General features: G+C 37.1%; 1 protein-coding gene, 2 long non-coding RNA genes and 1 pseudogene across 7 annotated transcripts; 1 reads left to right on the top strand and 3 right to left on the bottom strand.

Moving 5' to 3' along the window:
* Positions 1 to 4,449: 4,449 nt before the first annotated feature.
* LOC147389479 (uncharacterized) lies at positions 4,450 to 6,706 on the top strand. 2 transcript variants are annotated; one of them, XR_015170984.1, is made up of 4 exons: positions 4,450 to 4,702; positions 4,805 to 4,854; positions 5,780 to 5,849; positions 6,144 to 6,706. It is a non-coding gene; the product is annotated as an uncharacterized LOC147389479 (long non-coding RNA). The 2 variants fall into 2 exon arrangements; XR_015170985.1 differs by lacking the exon at positions 4,450 to 4,702 and having other exon boundaries at positions 4,709 to 4,854.
* Positions 6,707 to 7,491: 785 nt separating this feature from the next.
* Positions 7,492 to 9,623, bottom strand: LOC147389480 (uncharacterized). 3 transcript variants are annotated; one of them, XR_015170986.1, is made up of 2 exons: positions 8,721 to 9,623; positions 7,492 to 8,241 (listed from the first exon to the last, which is right to left on the bottom strand). It is a non-coding gene; the product is annotated as an uncharacterized LOC147389480 (long non-coding RNA). The 3 variants fall into 3 exon arrangements; XR_015170988.1 differs by having other exon boundaries at positions 7,492 to 8,555; XR_015170987.1 differs by having other exon boundaries at positions 7,492 to 8,565.
* A 2,964-nt stretch (positions 9,624 to 12,587) lies between these two features.
* LOC147389481 (21 kDa protein pseudogene) lies at positions 12,588 to 13,676 on the bottom strand (annotated as a pseudogene).
* Positions 13,677 to 14,238: 562 nt separating this feature from the next.
* On the bottom strand, positions 14,239 to 20,657 carry LOC147389482 (myosin-4 protein (DUF641)). Of its 2 annotated transcripts, XM_086417956.1 has the most exons (3): positions 20,407 to 20,657; positions 20,010 to 20,059; positions 14,239 to 15,845 (listed from the first exon to the last, which is right to left on the bottom strand). In XM_086417956.1, the coding sequence occupies exon 3, from the start codon at positions 15,778 to 15,780 to the stop codon at positions 14,518 to 14,520; it is 1,263 nt and encodes a 420-aa protein (XP_086274082.1). In that variant the 5' UTR covers positions 15,781 to 15,845; positions 20,010 to 20,059; positions 20,407 to 20,657; the 3' UTR covers positions 14,239 to 14,517. The 2 variants fall into 2 exon arrangements, with proteins under 2 accessions (XP_086274082.1, XP_086274083.1); XM_086417957.1 differs by lacking the exon at positions 20,010 to 20,059.
* Between the last annotated feature and the right edge of the window lie 307 nt (positions 20,658 to 20,964).

A 20,964-nucleotide genomic window follows, 5' to 3' on the forward strand; every position in this document is an offset into this window, starting at 1 on the left:
TCATTTTGAATTTTCTTTTTTTTCAATTCTTTTTAATTGAATCGAATTGACAACCCCCTACCCCTTTGAATGATCGCTGAATCTAATCTTGATTATTATATTTTGATCACCTGAGAAACCTCAACTAGGTTTGATTAAATATCGATGGGTTAAAGAGGGGCATGAAATGGAGCAGGTCGCAGTCGGACATGAGACATAAGATATTTTCCAACTCAGATGTGTTGACCTGATCCCATCCTTACATGGTATGTAAACGAATTCAATAGGACCAATGTTTTATTATTGAAAGTAATAATAATATTAACATTATTAACAATAATAAAACACTGTGCCCAGGACTAATCCTTAGACAAGGCCATGGTCTATAGATTGGGCAAAGTCAGATACAGGCTAGTCCGTAGTCTACACGGATGCCTGGTTATTAAAAAATTAATAAAAATAAAAATAATAATAATTTTAGAACCAATTGTGCAAATTGACCCAAGTAGATCGGTTCGGAACATTGGTTTGGCTCTAATACACCCATCAGCTTTTCGGGGATAGGACCCAGTAAACCATCAATTTTTATTGCTAAACTTGTTGGAAGGTGGCTTGTGCAAACATACATTTATCAAAAGGGCTTATCTTAAATGTATTATGAATTTTTTTAGACAATTATAGTAACTAAAAAGAAGGGTTGGGATCTATTGACTCCAAAGAATGACTCATAAAAAAAAATGCATGATCCCAACTCTTTAAACACAAAATCCAATGGTTGAAATTCATGAGTATCTTGATAACACAAGTCTTGGGGATACTTATCCAAAGGATAAATCTTAAACATTGGATTTTGCTTTTAAAGAGTTGGGATCATGTGTTTTCTTCATGAGTCATTCTAAATAGTCAAGGGATCCTGGTCCTAAAAAGAATTGGGTAATTTTAAAAATCCCTTAAATAATTGTTGATATTTAAGACACTTGATATATTTCATGATTTAAAATGAGACATTAATGACACAATAATTAAACAGGTTAAGTAGGTTGACGTGCCTAACCTGGACATGATATGTTTAATAATCGTGTTATACGAATCAACACCATTATGATCCAGACCCAATTAGGTTTGACCCAAACACACTAATTTCATGTCATTTTTTCGAGTCATATTTGCGAGTGGTGTTAAGACTTCCACCCTAGGGATTTCTAATCCCTAGAAAAGTTGTATTAATCCCTAAAAAGACTCTACGAATCTCTAGGAAATCTATGTTTTCCCAAGCATCATTCTCAACCATCTGGTTTAATAGAGAGCATCAACCGTGGGTAGGGAGGATTTGAGGAGATCAGGCATAAAACATATACACATTCAGAAATACTTAAGAAATTAAGTAGAGATCCATATGGAGAGTAAGAAAGTTAGTTTGGTCATGATGGTGCTTGCGCTTTTGGCCACCTCTGCTCCATCCGCCTTTGCCAGCTGTAAGCATAAACCCCCTTCTACTGATGCTGATGCCAATGACAATGCCAATGGGGTTACTAATGCCAGGATTCCCCTCTCAAGGATAACGCTGGAAGGTAGACTCGGCAGGAATGATAGCTGTCCCAGTTCCTCATGCAATTTCTATGACGACAATTGCTGTCCGGGGTGTTTTTGTCTTCTGGTTGCTGGTTTAGTTGGGGTGTGCATTGGGAATTGTTGCTAAGACATGCATGTCGACTAGAGTATGGCTATCGATGCATTAGCATTAATTAAACAATGTCGATCGATCGTGTTTGTGTTGTTTTTGTCTGCTGGGTTCATGTCCCTGCTTCTATGTTTTCTGTTGTCTTATGTTTTCATGAATGCTATCATAAAATATCTTTTCTCTGTCACGAATTCTGTTTCTCAGTCTGTCCCTTGAACTCACACACTCTCTCTCTCTCTCCTACATTTTGGCAAACACATTTTTCAAAACATGGGTTAGAGGTTTTGGAATGGGCTGATTTATGGTGAGGATGATCTACTCACCGTAGAGATCATCCTCACCATAAATCAGCCCATTCCAAAACCTCTAACCCATGTTTTGAAAAATGTTTTGCCAGAAAGTTTGCTAAAAAGTTTGCCCTTGAACGCTACTCATATATATATATATATATGGCCTAAAGTTTGCCAAGTTTGGTACCAAACATTTTTTGTAAATCACTTTTGATGGGGTTTGAAGTTTTGGAATAGGCTGATTTTTTGTGAGGATGATCTCTACGGTGAAGAGATCATCCTCACAAAAAATCAGCTCATTTTGAAACTTCTAACCCTAGTTTACAAGTTGAAGAATCGTGGACCGTCCAATTTTTGTAAATCACTTTTGATGGGGTTAGAAGTTTTGGAATTGGCTGATTTTTGGTGACGATGATCTCCTCTTCATAGAGATCATCCTCACAAAGAATCAACTCATTCCAAAGCTTCTAACCCATATTTTGAAAAATGTTTGGCACCAAACTTGGCAAACTTTAGGGCTGCTGAACCGTCCCCTGTGTATATATATATATATATATATATATATATATATATAGGGTCCCGTTCGCCACCCTTAGTTTTACCACACACTTTAACAAACGCGTTTTGTCTTACATGGGTTAGAAGTTTCGGAATGAGCTGATTTTTGGTGAGGATGATCTCTATGGTGAGGAGATCATCCTCACCAAAAATCAGCTCATTCCAAAACTTCTAACCCCATCAAAATTGATTTACAAAAAATGGACGGTCCACGATTTTTCAACGTGTAAACATGGGGCTAAACATTTCGGAATGAGCTGATTTTTGGGGAGGATGATCTTCTAATCATAGAGATCATCCTCACCAAAAATCAACTCATTCCAAAACTTCTAACCCATGTAGGACAAAAAACGTTTGTTAAAGTGTGTGGTAAAACTTAGGGTGCTGAACATTTCCCATATATATATATATATATATATATGGGTCACGTTCCTAAGACTCATATTGAGACTCACATTGCGACACACCGTTTTGTCTTATATGGGCAAAAATGTTTGGAATGAGCTGATTTTTTTGTGAGGATGATCTCTGTGATGAGGGGATCATCCTGGCAAAAAATCATCCCATTCCAAAACTTCTAACCCCATCAAAATTGATTTACAAAAATTAGACGGTCTATAATTTTTCAACAAAAATTGGACGGTCTAGAAGTTTCATAATGAGCTGATTTTTGGCAAGGATGATCTCCTCACCATAGAGATCATCCTCACAAAAAATCAGCCCATTCCAAATATTTTTGCCCATATAAGACAAAACGGTGTGTCGCAATGTGAGTCCCAATATGAGTCTTAGGAACGCTGTTCTATATATATATATATATATATATATATATATATATGGGTCCCTTTCAGCAACAAACATTTTGACAAACATTTTGGCAAAACATTTTTCAAAACATGGGTTAGAGGTTTTGGAATGGGTTGATTTTTGGTGAGGATGATCTCTACGGTGAGGAGATCATCCTCATCAAAAATCAGCCCATTCCAAAACTTCTAGCCCCACGTTTACAAGTTGAAAAATCGTGGACCGTCCATTTTTTGTAAACAATTTTTGATGGGTTAGAAGTTTTGGAATGGGCTGATTTTTGGTGATGATGATCTCCTCATAGTAGAGATCATCCTCACCAAAAATCAGTCCATTCCAAAACCTCTAACCCATATTTTGAAAAATGTTTTGCCAAAATGTTTGTCAAAATGTTTGTTGCTGAACATTTCCCTATATATATATGATCTCTATGGTGAGGAGATCATCCTCACCAAAAATCAGCTCATTCCAAAACTTCTAACCCCATCAAAATTGATTTACAAAAAATGGACGGTCCACGATTTTTCAACGTGTAAACATGGGGCTATACATATATGGGAAATGTTCAGCACCCTAAGTTTTACCACACACTTTAACAAACGTTTTTTGTCCTACATGGGTTAGAAGTTTTGGAATGAGCTGATTTTTGGGGAGGATGATCTCTATGATTAGAAGATCATCCTCCCCAAAAATCAGCCCATTCCGAAATGTTTAGCCCCATGTTTACACGTTGAAAAATCGTGGACCGTCCATTTTTTGTAAATCAATTTTGATGGGGTTAGAAGTTTTGGAATGAGCTGATTTTTGGTGAGGATGATCTCCTCACCATAGAGATCATCCTCACCAAAAATCAGCTCATTCCGAAACTTCTAACCCATGTAAGACAAAACGCGTTTGTTAAAGTGTGTGGTAAAATTAAGGGTGGCGAACGGGACCCTACATATATATAGGGTCCCGTTCGCTGGCTAACGGATTAGCCTACGTTTTAGCAAACTGTTTCAGATCGTTCGATATAATGCAATTCGACGGATGAGATTAAGTTTCGCAGCGATCTGCGTTAAAGTTATAAAATGTCCATTTATTACAGCGCCGTCCTTCCATGTTATAATATTTAGTACTACCTACCTGGAGACTTAAAACCCGAAAAAGAACAGAGGAGTAGAACTCTCTCTCTCTAATGTCTCTCTCGCTGAAACCCCTCTCTGTCTCTCATTCTCTGTCGCTCTTGCTGCACTCTCCCTCCCTTTCGACCCTCTCTCTCACTCTCTCATTCTCTCTCGCACTTTCTCGATATTCTCTCTCGCTCATCGATCAAAACCCAAACGAAACAGAGAGTAGAACTGTCTCTCCCTCTCTCGTCAATCTCGTGGAAACCCTCTCTGTCTAACAGGTCTCTTGTTTATTTATTTGTTTTATTTTATTTAATATTTTAACTTCTGTCAAGTCTTGAAACTAAACACCAGTTGTTTCTGTCTACATGTTTGACATTCAGATTTGAAAATGGCTCTTTACAATCCCTGTGGAAGGGCTGCAATATTCAAGGTATGGTTACCATACACCAGGTCTTTTATCATTAGGATGCATCTAGTGTAGTTTCCTAATCAGTGATTTGGTTGTCTTTATTTTTTATTTTATTTTTTTACACTTCAAAATTGCATTGCAATTTAATTTGACCACCTTTCTGATTGACTACGTTAGTGCGGTGTAGGAAAGGAAGAAGATAGCTTCCTTTTTGAGTACTCGAGCCTCACATGCCGAAGATTTTGGATCCCATTATTAAGTGACTTAGTCCATGGAGTATTCCCCCTTGTTAGGCCTTATGGATGTCATGTTAGATGATCTCGAACAGTAAAGTAAATTGTACTATCTTCTTGCCTTTTGAAGTTAAACAATGTCCTATATTGTGGTCCTTGTTCTGTTTCTTACTTTTTGAAATGTAATCATTCTTTCAACTTCTATTTTTTTTTTTTCCGAGAAAAAAATTAAGCTAGATGATCATTTATTTTTATGCTTAGATATAATGTTGTTTATTTATATACTGGATAAAGAAGAAATTATTGGTGTTAATTGTTTGTGTATATTTTTTTTTTTGCATAAATATAATCTTGTAGATTTTGATGAAAAAATTATCGATGTGTCAAACCAACTGAGGTCTAAGCCTTTTTTTGTTTTTTTGTTTTATTTTGTATTGTTATCTTCTTTTTAGATAGGTAAGCTGTATTTTGTATGATCATGTCACTAACATACGTGGATAGTTATCTCTAGGGAAAAAGATAGTAGATTTGGAGTAATCATCCTTAATTTTAAAACATAATGGAGTGTGAGGTATTGGATAGGGACATCAAAGTGATTCGATGGGGGTAGATATATTACATATATATAAAGATCAGGCATCATGCACTTATGTCACACAATTAGGAAACATTCTTAGTAACTCTTTTAAATGATATAATGGTTGGGTTGTTAGGTTTGGGTGGTCCAGAACAAGGATGGAGAAAGGGTCCTCGGAAGATGGAGTTCAGTGGCCAGATCTGCAGGTAACCACTCTTAGAACCTTGTTTTAAATCTTGGTTTGAGTCTTGTTGTGTTCGTGAGAAATATCGAGATGAGTTGGGATAATTATCTCGGTTCGAATGTTTTTATTGTTGTAATTACATAAGATTAGTTTGGAACAAAAGATGCTTGACAAAAGAGTGCATGTAGTATTTATTATTTATTAGGTTGGGGAGAACTTATACCAAATTTAGTCTCTCTTCCCATAAGTTTAAATGGTTTTTACTTGGTCAATATGCCATATACCCTTCTAATTACAGGTTTTTTGGCATTGTTAGGTTTTTTCTGCAAAGGGCCAAGAAGCTGTAGATACAGCTCTTAAAGTTGATTTGGTTGTTTTAAACACTGCTGTTGCTGGGAAGTGGCTGAATGTTGTTTTCAAAGAAGATGTTCCTCGTGTCCTTCCAAAAGTTTTATGGTGGATTCATGAAATGCGAGGGCATTACTTCAAACTGAAGTATGCTAAGCACCTCCCTTTTGTGGTTAAAAATGCAGCTTAATGTATTACATTTTCCATCTGTCCAATCAGACTGGTCCCAAAGTAAAAGATATCCCACACGATTGACTTGGAATACATGATATACTCCATTATTCTGTGATGTTAAGGACTCCTGTAAAAGTGTATGTGTGATCAATGCCTTTCTTTCCACTTTTTTTCCTTGAGTTATATATTCATTCTTCAACAAAGGGCTGTGTTTAGACATCACGAATTGCCGAATGATCTAACATGCTTTGTATTACTAGAGAGGATGGACTGTTACAGCCTCATTGCAAGTCTACCGTGTTGTTTGTAATAAATAGTTGGATTTCGAGTTCTTCAACAAAAGGCTGTGTTCAAACATCAAGAATTGCCAAATGATCTTTAACATGCTTTGTATTACTAGAGAGGATGGATTGTTGCAGCCTCATTGCAAGTCTACCGTGTTGTTTATAATAAATAGTTGGATTTCGAGTTCTCAATGTGATTCATTGTTCACTAATGAGGATCATCAGGAACTCGATCCTTCTAAAATAATAATTTTTGAATCCTCTCCTTATGTAATCATAGTTTCCATGGTTGATAATTTTGGATCCAATATGATATAAGCTAATACATTCATATGAGAGCCTACATATCTCCACATTTCCCACTCTTTTCTTCTTTTCTTCTTTTCTTCTTTTCTACTTTTTCCCTGTTATTTTCCTAGGTACAGTCAAACTATAGAGTTCAATTTTTCAACCTTCCTAATTTCCACCTAGGATTTTGCCAAGGATTTGGAAACCCATTTTCCACATAATCAAACAGGCCCTCCATCAGAGTTCATTAAGTAATTTTCCCTATTTAATAACACCATTTCATGCCACACCCTCTCCTTCTAAGGTGAGCTTATGTTAAATAAAATCTCAAAATTGGATCAAATGACTAACAATGAAGACCAAGTTACTCTATTTTCATACCTTCACAGCTTCAAATATGGGAGAAATATAGTTCATGTTAAGGATGAAGAAAATGGACCGATGCTAGATTGTATTGTCAAGAACATTATCAATCCCCTTAATTCAACTTTCCCAGGAGTTGTACCTACTTCCATTCACTATTATGTTGTACATGAATCGATAAATTTATAGACAACTAAAACTACCACCTTACTAGTAAACATTTTTTTTCTTTTGAATTCAAATAATAAGAAGTAAATAACAATTTCACTACAATAACTACTGATCAACAAAAAATAATGACCTGTCTACAATGATGAAGCAAGAACTGCTGAGAAACATTTACAAAGTTTGCACCATCATGGTGGGTAGCCCACTACCTATGAACGAACTTGATGCAACAACAGGTTGCATCACCAGATGCTATGCGCGTTGATATGGGCTCTGGGAATTCAATAAAAAACCCAACATTGAGAAGCAAGGTCACTCTCGGACGGACTATAGAAACTACATCACCTAAAAAATATCCTCCTGTAAGAAAAACCAGAGAAGGAACCATGATGTGAGAGGAGTGTCATCTTGGAAAGAAACTGCACCAGGGCCAGAGGGCAGAAAGAATATATCCTCCTTTTCGGTATCCAACTCTGGAAAATAAGGCAGGGGTCAAGATCCACAACTGAATGGTTCCATTCCTAGTCCAAAAAGTTAATCAACTGCTGAAAGGTAACCATCAGAGCTAGTGCATTCTGAGTCACAGAGAGATGGGGAATAGCCTTGAAAATCCATGGATCAGTTGATTACAATCATTTCATTGGATCAGTAAATAGATACCTTTGGTAGCACCAATTTACCAACAGAGTCAATACTTACTCCCTATTTCTACTCCCTCTTGTGGATCCCAGTTGGATACCATCTTGAATGATTCAACAATACAATGAGTAATTCTCAACATAATGATCACTGCCACAAAAATTCAGCCCATTCTAACATTACTAATTATAAGAACAAGTTGACATAAAATTACTATTTAAATTATCAGACTTCTCAAATTGAAGTCAACTTTTGTAGAGGTTAAAAATGTCATAATGGATAGAAATATAAAGGGTGGTCTAGAAACTATGGACAATTTACTTTACTATTCGATCATCTAACATGACATCCATAAGGCCTAACAAGGGGGAATACTCCATGGACTAAGTCACTTAATAATGGGATCCAAAATCTTCGGCATGTGAGGCTCGAGTACTCAAAAAGGAAGCTATCTTCTTCCTTTGCTACACCGCACTAACGTAGTCAATCAGAAAGGTGGTCAAATTAAATTGCAATGCAATTTTGAAGTGTAAAAAATAAAATAAAAAATAAAGACAACCAAATCACTGATTAGGAAACTACACTAGATGCATCCTAATGATAAAAGACCTGGTGTATGGTAACCATACCTTGAATATTGCAGCCCTTCCACAGGGATTGTAAAGAGCCATTTTCAAATCTGAATGTCAAACATGTAGACAGAAACAACTGGTGTTTAGTTTCAAGACTTGACAGAAGTTAAAATATTAAATAAAATAAAACAAATAAATAAACAAGAGACTGTTAGACAGAGAGGGTTTCAACGAGATTGACGAGAGAGAGAGACAGTTCTACTCTCTGTTTCGTTTGGGTTTTGATCGATGAGCGAGAGAGAATATCGAGAAAGTGCGAGAGAGAATGAGAGAGTGAGAGAGAGGGTCGAAAGGGAGGGAGAGTGCAGCAAGAGCGACAGAGAATGAGAGACAGAGAGGGGTTTCAGCGAGAGAGACATTAGAGAGAGAGAGTTCTACTCCTCTGTTCTTTTTCGGGTTTTAAGTCTCCAGGGAGGTAGTACTAAATATTATAACATGGAAGGACGGCGCTGTAATAAATGGACATTTTATAACTTTAACGCAGATCGCTGCGAAACTTAATCTCATCCGTCGAATTGCGTTATATCGAACGATCTGAAACAGTTTGCTAAATCGTAGGCTAATCCGTTAGCCAGCGAACGGGACCATATATATATATATATATGAGAGCGGTTCGGCAGCCCCAAAGTTTGCAAGTTTGGTGCTAAACATTTTTTGTAAATCACTTTTGATGGGGTTAGAAGATTTGAAATAGGCTAATATTTTGTGAGGATGATCTCTACTGTGAAGAGATCATCCTCACAAAAAATCAGCTCATTTTGAAACTTCTAACCTTAGTTTACAAGTTGAAGAATCGTGGACCGTCCAATTTTTGTAAATCACTTTTGATGGGGTTAGAAGTTTTGGAATAGGCTGATTTTTGGTGAGGATGATCTCTTCATCATAGAGATCATCCTCACAAAAAAACAGCTCATTCCAAAGCTTCTAACCCATACTTTAAAAAATGTTTGGCACCAAACTTGGCAAACTTTAGGGTTGTTGAACCGTCCCATATATATATATATATATATATATATATATATATATATATATATATATATATATATGGGTCCCGTTCGCCACCCTTAGTTTTACCACACACTTTAACAAACGCGTTTTGTCTTACATGGGTTAGAAGTTTCGGAATGAGCTGATTTTTGGTGAGGATGATCTCTATGGTGAGGAGATCATCCTCACCAAAAATCAGCTCATTCCAAAACTTCTAACCCCATCAAAATTGATTTACAAAAAATGGACGGTCCACGATTTTTCAACGTGTAAACATGGGGCTAAACATTTCGGAATGGGCTGATTTTTGGGGAGGATGATCTTATAATCATAGAGATCATCCTCACCAAAAATCAGCTTATTCCAAAACTTCTAACCCATGTAGGACAAAAAACGTTTGTTAAAGTGTGTGGTAAAACTTAGGGTGCTGAACATTTCCCTATATATATATGGGAAATGTTCAGCACCCTAAGTTTTATCACACACTTTAACAAATGTTTTTTGTCCTACATGGGTTAGAAGTTTTGGAATGGGCTGATTTTTAGTGAGGATGATCTCTATGATTATAAGATCATCCTCCCCAAAAATCAGCCCATTCCGAAATGTTTAGCCCCATGTTTACACGTTGAAAAATCGTGGACCGTCCATTTTTTGTAAACCATTTTTGATGGGGTTAGAAGTTTTGGAATGAGCTGATTTTTGGTGAGGATGATCTCCTCACCATAGAGATCATCCTCACCAAAAATCAGCCCATTCCAAAACTTCTAACCCATGTAGGACAAAAAACGTTTGTTAAAGTGTGTGGTAAAGCTTAGGGTGCTGAACGGGACCCTATATATATATATATATATATATAAGGGGCGTTCAATGGCCAACTTTTTGGCGAAACATTTTTGAAAACATGAGTTAGAGGTTTTGGAATGGGCTGATTTTTGGTGACGATGATCTCTATGGTGAGGAGATCATCATCACCAAAAATCAGCCCATTCCAAAACTTCTAACCCATGTTTACAAGCTGAAACATCGTGGACCGTCCATTTTTTGTAAACTGTTTTTGATGGGGTTAGAAGTTTTGGAATGGGCTGATTTTTGGTGAGAATGATCTCCTCACGGTAGAGATCATCCTCACCAAAAATCAGCCCATTCCAAAACCTCTAACCCATGTTTTGAAAAATGTTTTGCCAAAAAGTTTGCTAAAAAGTTTGCCCTTGAACGCTACCCTATATATATATATTAAAATAAGTATTTGTTACTGTTAATTAAGGACCATAATTCCGGGTATACACTTGGATTTACTTACTTGGATTCTTTCTAGTTTTGAATGAGTCAATCATCCACTTTGATTACTTATCGAACCAAAGTGATGATCTCATTTCTTGATCTTTGAAAAATATCTGTACTTCATTTTCACATTCCAAAAACGAAATTTAGACTTGTTAGTGACAAAACAAGGCCAAATAATCCCAATCCCACACAACTTAGGCAAACCAAACAAAGTTTGGTTGTCAAAATTAAATGCAGCAAATCAAACAGTAAGTTTACCATATGGTAGATCATGAATATTATATCTGAGATGCAAGTGACCCCTACTGATCAATTTAATGCAAGAAGTTCAACTCAAGCAAATGCAACTCAGCCACATCGGAAAGCATCAGTTAAATGAAAAGGAGTAAGATTTCAAGTAAATAAAAGCCAAATTTTACGACCATAGTTAAGATATATCGCTCTATAAATATGATTGGATCAACAAAAATTAATAGTGTTAAATCATACCAAATTTCTTTAATCATAACAGTATACAAAGACAGGAACTTTCCGTATAAACTCACTTTCCTTCTTAACCTGAAAATCCTTAGCCTTGGGTTCAAAAGATTATGCCAACCTGTGCAAAAGCCAGATTGACTTAGCTAATTTCAGAAAAGCCTGGTAGAAAGTTGTCTTTGGATGCCCACCACCCATAACATAGTTCCTCTGATCCAAATTTCGAGAGAACAAAAGCTTCCTAACTCAAACCCAACTTAGCCATTGGAACAAAAAAAAACATTCTTTTCTGAAACTGATAAAATTTCTCAAAATGAAACAAATAAATCACCTATATCAATGGCATACGAGCAATGAAGAACATCCAGCAAACATATGTAATACCCTATCAACAACAATTATATATGATATTAGAAATTACAAAAAAAAAAAAATTTAAAGTACAAGGGGTTGTGAGAATTACTGGGTTATGCTAAGGCTAAGAGAAACGAAAGAACCAAGCATCTACACCAAAGAACAGTAAAAAAAGAAGAGAAAGAACCAAGCATCTACACCAAAGAACAGTAAAAAAAGAAGAGATCATCGGAAGATAAGACAAAGCGTGAAAAAGAAATTTGATGAAGAGAGGACAAATATTGTTTGGCCTCCATGTTTGCTTAAAGTTAGAAGACTACATCGTTTTACATTAAATCGATGCACTGGTAACCAAAAATAGTATTGATGCAACAGATATTCACACACAAAATTAGAAATTGGAACAATGGTTAATCCTCCATGCCAAAAATTATAAGGTGTTTATATCAAAATGTTGGAAAATTAAACAACAATGCTTAGATGTTTTTCTCCATTAATTCAATCATGAGAAATGTGGGACAAAAGGTCCAGGGACTGTTAAGAAAAGAAAAGTTTACTAAATGAACTACTAAGAGACGTCGAAAACTTAGGGATTATTTAGAAAAAGTCCCTCAACCAGGCACATGAGAAAAGGTATTTTTGGAATCCAAATTTTGGTGTCCCACCCTTCTACTCCGCCTACTCTCATTATTTTACTAAATAGTAAAGATTACAAATTTTTTAAATAAAATTATTTTAAAGGAGGTAAAGCCAAAACCAAAAAAAACAAAAAACAAAAATACCATTATTATTCAACCCAAAAACAAGAATTGAGATACAATATTGGGTGTCCATTGGTCAGGCCCAACAATTATTCCATAAGCCTTGGTCAGTCATACAAATTCAGGCTTGCAAAACCCACCAGGCGTCGACCCCTATAGCTCTACAGCTTCTTAGCCTCCTTTAACTGATTGATCAGCGCAAGTGCATTGCTAGTGACCTGTATAACACTGATGATCTTCCCTCTAATGGCAGCCTTCACCAGTCCGTCCATGGAGTGATCTTCGAACCCATCTATACAAGTGTTCCCGTCAGTAAGTGCAGCACTTACCCAAGTCTGGACATTGCTCATGTGCCACACAAAGTTAAGTCCCCCAGCCTGACTCACATGCCCAAGTTCTTGAATTGATTGGCTTAACCAATCCACACTATCACCCATGTTATCTGCACAATCCTTAACGGCCTTGTATACTCTAGGCTTCATTCCCTTAGTTTTCATCATCTTCGATACAAATGTTGTAGCTGATCGGGTCTTGGTTAGGCTCACTGACAAAGCGGATTGCACCAATTTCTGTGGACTCCTTTGAATTGTCTTTTCGTACATCAAAAGTGTCTGGATACATAGATTAGGATATCGAGTGGCCTTACACGATGCCTTGATAAAGTCCGTAGAAGTGCTATATCTAACACTGGCTGACTCAGTCATGCAAGCAATATAGAGGATGGAGAGGAATACTAAGGAAAGGTTAATTCTTGCCATGTCTTGGGGCTGTTAGAGATGAATGAAAATTAAAGGGAATGATGGGGCTTATATGGAGCTTTTCTTTCCCTGTAGAGGGTTTGGGGGGGTAACATGAACTCAATATCAGATCTGCCAAACTTGACTTACAAGGGAACAAAGTTAGTTAAAGTATCACTAGGTAAGTTCTTAAACCCGTTGCAACTGTAGCTCCTACGGAGAAGTTTGACTTCAGAACTAAACCAAATAGATAGCCTACAGTTCTGATGTTGTGTGTTCTATTGTCCCTAGACTCATAGATTAACAACACTAACCCTAACCCTAAAGACACATGGCCCATGCCATACAAGTCAATTTCTGTGAACCAAAAATTAGAATAAAAATGCCTACCACCCATCCATTAAAAAAATAAGTATTAAAATAAGTATTTATTAGACTGTTAATTAAGGATCATAATTCCTGCCATACACATTGACCAGAAAAACCCACACTCAAAATCAAATACAATAATATATATCGAGTTTGATTTCCTTCTATTCTTTCTAGTTAGGAATGAGTCAATCATCCACTTTAATTACTTATTGACCCAAACACGATAATATCATTTCTCCATTGATCAAGAAATTCCATCATTGGAAAATCTGTACTTCAGTTCACATTCCAAAATATGAAATTTAGACTCTTGTGACAAGATGAGGCCAACAATCCAAATCCTATACAATAAGGACACCAAACAAAGGATATTTAAACACAATCCAACCCCAGTACAGGACATTGGGGGCTAACATAAGGATGTCTTTAATAATTAACACATAATAACTTAGTTTAAATGCAAGAAATTCAACTCAGGCACAACAATCTTACGGCAATAATCAAGATATATCGCTCTATAAGAAATAGAGCAACAAAACTTAGTAGTGTTAATCCATACCAAATTCCTTTAATTAGTATGCAAGAGAGTATACAAAGACGGGAACTTGATAACTTACCCCAGTTTGAAGCCCTGGGCAATAGTCTCCTTACCTTGCAATTCATAGAAGATATAACTCATGAGTCCACTCTTGTCCTCACAAACATAAAAGGGACAACAGACATAACCACGGAAACCTGCAACATTATTTTACAAAGAAAACAAAAGGAGATAGAAATAAACACACGACACAAATCTCTAACATTTCTTCCAACACTCTTAACTCATTCAACACACTTCATGCCCGTGAGGTAAACCCGACATTGTATCACACTGCCCCCAATCCAAAATCCAGGCATAACCATTAGCTCAACTTTGGGATTCTGATCAGCCTCATCCACCACGACGTTTTTCACCACACTTTCCATATAAACCTCCGAAAACTCACTCCCCCTCTTAACCTGAAAGACCTTAGCCTTGGGTTCAAAAGAGTATGCCAACCTGTGCAAAAGCCAGATTGACTTAGCTAGTTTCAGAAAAGCCTGGTAGAAAGGTGTCCTTGGATGCCCACCACCCATAACATAGTTCCTCTGATCCAAATTTCCAAAGAATGAAGCTTCCATTTTTGGATGGACAACCGTCAGATACTTGCTCCGACAGAATAGTCCAAAAATGGAATCTGGGTTTTGGCTCAAAATGTCCAAAGGTTCCATTCCTTTTATAGCCAGAAACTGATGGACGAAACCCTCTTTAGAGACGGGAGAATTATCGATTTTAACAGAGAAGCTCTCTTCCTGGAACCCACTGAACATTCTTTGGCATATAAGGGATTCAAATGCATATTTCTTGTGAGCCCTCTTTGCATAAACGACTGAAGGTTCGATGGAATTAGCCGCTGCATCAAGGTCCCACCCTGCAGCTTTCATCATGTTGATCAATGGCTTAGAGAAATCGTGGATAGCTTTATAAGCAGCTTCTACTGCAGAGATGAAAAGTTCTGGAGTTAATTCCATGGAGAAGAATTCATTTTTGTCTTCAAAGTTTTCTGATTCTTTGGCTGACAATCCCCTCAGCTTGAGCTTCTTCTCTAGTTTTACTCGCTTCTGGTTTGATTCTAGGATCTGCTGCTGCAACTGAAGAATCTCAGAATCTTTAGTTTGAAGTTGGGTCTGGAATTTCTTCACCATTACCTCATAGGTCTTCAACAGGCTCTGTTGTTCTTGAATTTCTGAAGCTAGCCTGGAATCCTGAGGAGAAACAGAAATGGGTTTGGGATTGTTCTCTCTGTAGGAATGCTTGAGGTCAGATAGGTTCTTGAGCTCCGCAATTACAAGTTTATCAGATGCCTCGATCTTGTCTGGGTCATAAGGAGTGTGAGCAGATTGGAGTTGGATGTAGGCTGATTTCAGAGAGGATACGTTATTAAATATCTTGGAAATCACGGCTTCTGTAGTTTCCTGATTCATGGCCTCTTCCATGGGTTGAGGGTGAACCTTCTGGTTGCTGCTCTCACGGATTTGGGTTTCTTTCAATCCCGTGGGTAGCATAGTTACTATCTCTGAAGGTGTAATTGTTTGGGTCTTCTTCAGAGAAAACACCAGCAGAATTTAACCTGAAAAACAAGTGAAAAAAACTACAAGATATGAGTGAAACTTACAGTTTGAATGCAACCATTGAATTCTCTCAAATCCTATGATTTGAATGGAATATGAGGCACATTTTCAGGTGAAAACAATGACACCTATATTTATTCTTAAATTCTATACACTACAAATAGGAGTTGGAGACAAGCTGGAGAGGAATGGTGTGAAGCAATTTCCGTAGACCGGAAAACTACCAACACTCCAAGAGAAAGGTAGTTTGATTACAACAATCTCTCTGACAATAAGAGCTTGGACTCTGCATTTATGGGATTCGATAATTACTCAACTTTAGATCTGATTGCACCTGATGTAATTGTTTATCAGAACCACTGAACATGAATGTTTGTACCAACCTTAAGACTCCGAAAAGCAGACTGATCAATGAGAATTATTTACCTTTGCTTTGGTTCTTACCCCCTTTTATGGACAAAGGGACTCATGACAGGCCAACCTTCGTCGCCCTTTACACTGTCCTTTTCCCTAGCAATTTTTGTACATTGGTCGATTGTTTCAAAGGTCCCACTTTCCTTGAGATCCATCATGATCCTTCCCGTGTATCAAGGTGTTAGGGATTCCTTTTATCTACTTTCCTCACATTCTTAGAAAACCAGAGTCCAATTTTTTTTTCCCTCAAGTATAATTTCATGATGTAGTTGAGAGGGTGATTTGCCTCCTATTTGTGTCCAGAGAACAACTTGATATCCTCGTCTAGCTCTCAAGGTCTTAAGCCTTAACTAGTGAAGGTATTCCCTGATTACAGATTAGTCTATGTTAGGGATTCTTGGGATACCATGTGTAAATTGGAGATCAAACATATTTGAGTACCCTTACACAGAAAAAGTGTTCAAGACAAAGATGCTCCAATCAAAGATGGATGGGTGACAAACTACGAAAGATAAAATAAGAAATCAATAAATATGAAGGCAATCTAGAAATATCTTTGTAGATGATATAATAAGGGAGGGTCGCTTGATTTGGTATGGATAGGTAGAGGGTTAGTGGTCAGTAAGGTGAAGATGGGTTCAACAGGTTTGAACCTAGGACATGGGAACAAGGGTAGATTGAAGGTAGTCTTGAAGAGTTCAATTGGATTAAAACGAGGGACTTTCATTAGGGGGAGGCAAATTTTAGATGGCGTGCTTATAGCAAACAAGTGTCTAGACTAGAGGGTGAAAGACAAGAACTCAGAGCTCTTAGGAAAAATTGATTTGCAGAAGGCCTATGATCCTGTGAATTGGGATTTTTTGGAGTAGATGATGAAGAGGATGGGCTTTGGTTCTAAGTGGATAGGTTAGATTATGAAGTGCATCACGACAGTTTCTTTCTCAATCTTAATGAATGGTAGTCCAACTAAGTATTTTAGGAGGTCAAGGGGTTTGAAACAAGGAGATCTATTGTCTCCGTTCTTATTCCTTATTGTTGATGAGGCTATGGGGAGACTTTTCAATAAGACAGTTGAAATAGGGAGGTTAATAGGCATTAAAGTAAACAACAAAGGTCCTTCGGTTTCTCACCTTCAATTCACTGACGACACCCTAATGTTCCTGGATCACTTGAGAGAGCAAGTGAGAGTGTTGTGAGTGCCTATGCTGCTTTGAGGCTATTTCTGGATTGCATATTAACCTACAAAAAAGTAAGATGTTTGGGGTGGGTGTTGTACCCTATCTTCCAGTGATAGCAGCCACTTTGGGGTGTTGCAGTGACTCTCTTCCTTCGTCCTACTTAGGTTTACCTCTAAGAGTTCCCTACAACAATAAGATTTGGGACAAAGTTGTGGAGAGGTTGGAAAAGAGATTGAGCATGTGGAAGACTAGATATCTCTCTAAAGGAAATAAGGTTGCATTGATTAAAAATACGTTGTCTAACATTCCAATCTATATCCTTTCCCTATTCTCCTTGCTGAAATCTGTGGAGATCCTCCTTGAAAGACTCATGAAAAATTTTTTGTGGAATGATAAGAATGGGAGGAGGAAGTATCATCTTGTGAACTGGAAGTTTTGGGCACTCTCAAGAGGAATGGTGGTTTGGGAATTAGAGGCTTAAGGTTAACTAATAAAGCTCTCTTGGGCAAGTGGCTTTGAAGGTTTGGAGAACAAAGGGAAGGTATATGAAGGAGGGTAGTTCAAACTAAGTACAGGAAGAAAAAGTCTGGTTGGTTTAGTGGAGAGGTGAGGGGCACTTATGAGTGCAGTGTGTAGAAGGGGGTCCTTAAGGGCGTTGTTCATTTTGTGCAATGGACTAGATATAGAGCGGGGTCGAGAAAGAATGTTAGATTCTGGGAGGACAGATAGTGAGGTGACTTGTCTTTATCAACTGAATACCCTTCCCTGTACGCTTGCTCTTTGAAAAATAATTGTTTAGTAAAAGATTGTTTGGTTAGTAACGGTCCTAATGGAAACACTTGTTTTTTTAGGATCTAGGTTTTAGGAAAAACTTCAATGATTGGGAGTTAACAAAGGTTATATCTCTTCTTGCCCTTCTGGACTCTTTTCAAATTGCGGAGAATAGCGTGGATGGAATGGTTCAAGGCTAAGGACAAGAGATTTTCAATCCACTCATTTTACAAGTGTTTACTTCCTTCTGTTGCAGTTTTTTTCACGACATCCATCATTTGGTCTAATCTCATTTCATCCAAAGTTCCCTTTTTTGTGTGGCTTGCTTCTTCAGGAAAAATCCTCACCTTGGACAATTTAACCTTGCAGGGTTAGATTACTCCTAACTTACGTTATTTTTACTTAAGTAGTGGGGAATCGGTGAGTCATATCTTAATCCATTGTCCTTGTTCCCATACCATTTGGACAACCTTCCTATCTAGATTCCAGATGGATTGGGTATTTTTACATTCTTTCTTTTCCCTTTTGGAAGGGTGGACTTAGAATATGTTTCATCGTAGGAAGAGATACCTTTGAGCGAACCTCCCTTTTGTCTTGGCTTGGGGTCTTTGGAAGGAGAAGAATAATAGGGTTTTCCAAAGCAAGGATGGTTCATCCCAAATAGTGATTTTGGAGATTTTGGGTCTTCTATACTTTTGGTCCAAGCTTAGGAGCGATTTTGAGGGAGTTACATTTCAAGATTTTTTTTTCAATCGGAACTCTATTTGTGACACTTAGCTTTGTGACTTTTACTTTTTATTTTTTGTTCTTTGTTTTCTTCTTGTTTGGGATCTCAACTCCCTTTTTTCTCTCTTTCCTCTTAATGAAATTATTACACTTATCAAAAACAAAACCAAAAAAACCATGGGAACAATACTCCACATGTCTTACCAAATAACAAATATGACATCAAGGAGGAATGCTATAGAGCAGCTTCAAGGCTCCAACAAGTTAAGGGAAAAGGACATGGATCATAGTAGTGCGAAAATATTTGAAGAATAGTCTAGATAGAGTGAAATAGTGGAATAGGATTCCTAACTCAATTGGTTGACATTCTTGACTCTACACCACAAACATATGGTCATGGATTCAAACCCAAATTGCCAATTGGAAGAAAAAAATATATTTTTTTCCTTTTGAGGGAAGAAGTGAGTTGATTTCTGTTGGTCAACAACCAACCACCTATCTTGTTTGGTTCTTTACTTCTCGTACAAAGAGTTTCTTTTTGTCCAGAGATGGAGGGAATCAAATGGGCTCTTTGCAATATAGAATTACTTCTACAAAAGAGGGATCCATAACTTCTATTCCAGCAATTTATGTACCTGTGGACAATTTGACCAACCTTGTTCCTACCACAACATTCAAAACAACAACCCAAGAGGTATTCTCAAGTTCGACAGCTAGAGTGGGATTTCCTACTAGTAGAAAGTCCTTGGTTTTTCTGATTCATCATTGTTAAACACTTTATCTGGAAGCGCATTTCTAAAATGAATCCCAGGCAGACTGCTTTTTCAAAGTATGGTGGCCAGCGTTCAGTTTACTTCAAAGAACACTAAGCCGTACTGGTACAAGAAACTGTAGCCGCTAAACTATCAATATGTACAATGGGCAATTCAAGAAATCAAGAGTTCAAGAGAACCAAAGCTAATCCGAAGAAAACATAAGAATACATCTATGAAAAAACTCTACAAAATAGCAATTTGAAATAAGTAAAGATACACAGAAACTGATAAACTTCTCAAATTCAAACGAACCAATCACCTATATCGATCGCATACGATCAATGAAGAACATCCAGCTAACATAATACCCTACAATCAAAAATTAAATATGACATTAGAAATTACACAAGAAAAACACCATTTCCCTTAGTTATTACTATTTTTTTTTTCTAACTACAATGGGTTTATCTAAATTCTTCATGGAAGATTTCGATTCAAGAAGAATCTAACAGAAGCAAGAGCTCGTGCTCTAGTTCTACACATCAACTCCTTCCCAAATCTAAACTTTCCCATTTCATCGAAATTATAGGGGTAAATCAAATCATCAAGCATTTCTTCTGATTCAGATTGGATTGGAAACATTTCAAGATGTTGACATTAATTAATGGTTGAAAAAAAAAAAAACAAATAAAGAGCAATATTAGGAATTTTCTTACCAGAAAATTAGGGTTTTGTTTTCACGTGTCGATGCGATATTCCTCCTCCTCTTTCTCACTCAATGTTTCTTCTTCATTCTTTTTTCTACTCTTTCGGTCTCTCAGCTCTATAAATTTTCTTGTTTTTTATGGTGCAAAAGCCCCAATTTTAGAGATTAAAGTGTCAGAGAGAGAGAGAGAGAAACTGAAAAGAAGATGGCGTCTGACGCGCGGGAGGCAGAGCGACTGAGCAACAAAGGAAAAGTCCAAGCAATGATATTTCCAGTGTCACTTTTTTACTATTGCCATAATTCTTGCTTTGGGCTTTTATCCAATGGATCTGATAAGATCCGAAATCCAATTCGTTCTGATATGTATCCGGATCACCGATTTGGGTTCCAATAAGGAAAGATTGATCCGATATTTTTATCGGATCAACATCTTTCGATGTGATAATGTTGTTTGAAACTATGTTACCTGATTCATGGGGTCGCTCAGTTCGAAACCAAGTCACGATTTGTCATTCGAGAAAGAACCCAATTCGTAGGGGTAGACGGAGATGAGGGCTTTTGAAGGTTG

The sequence above is a fragment of the Akebia trifoliata genome, chromosome 12, assembly GCF_017979445.1.
Source record: "Akebia trifoliata isolate Shusen 1 chromosome 12, ASM1797944v1, whole genome shotgun sequence".
In the NCBI taxonomy this organism is placed as follows: domain Eukaryota; kingdom Viridiplantae; phylum Streptophyta; class Magnoliopsida; order Ranunculales; family Lardizabalaceae; genus Akebia; species Akebia trifoliata.

Coding starts and splice junctions, on each gene's coding strand:
- LOC147389482 (XM_086417957.1), bottom strand. CDS start 15,780: ATGCTACCCACGGGATTGAAAGAAACCCAAATCCGTGAGAGCAGCAAC.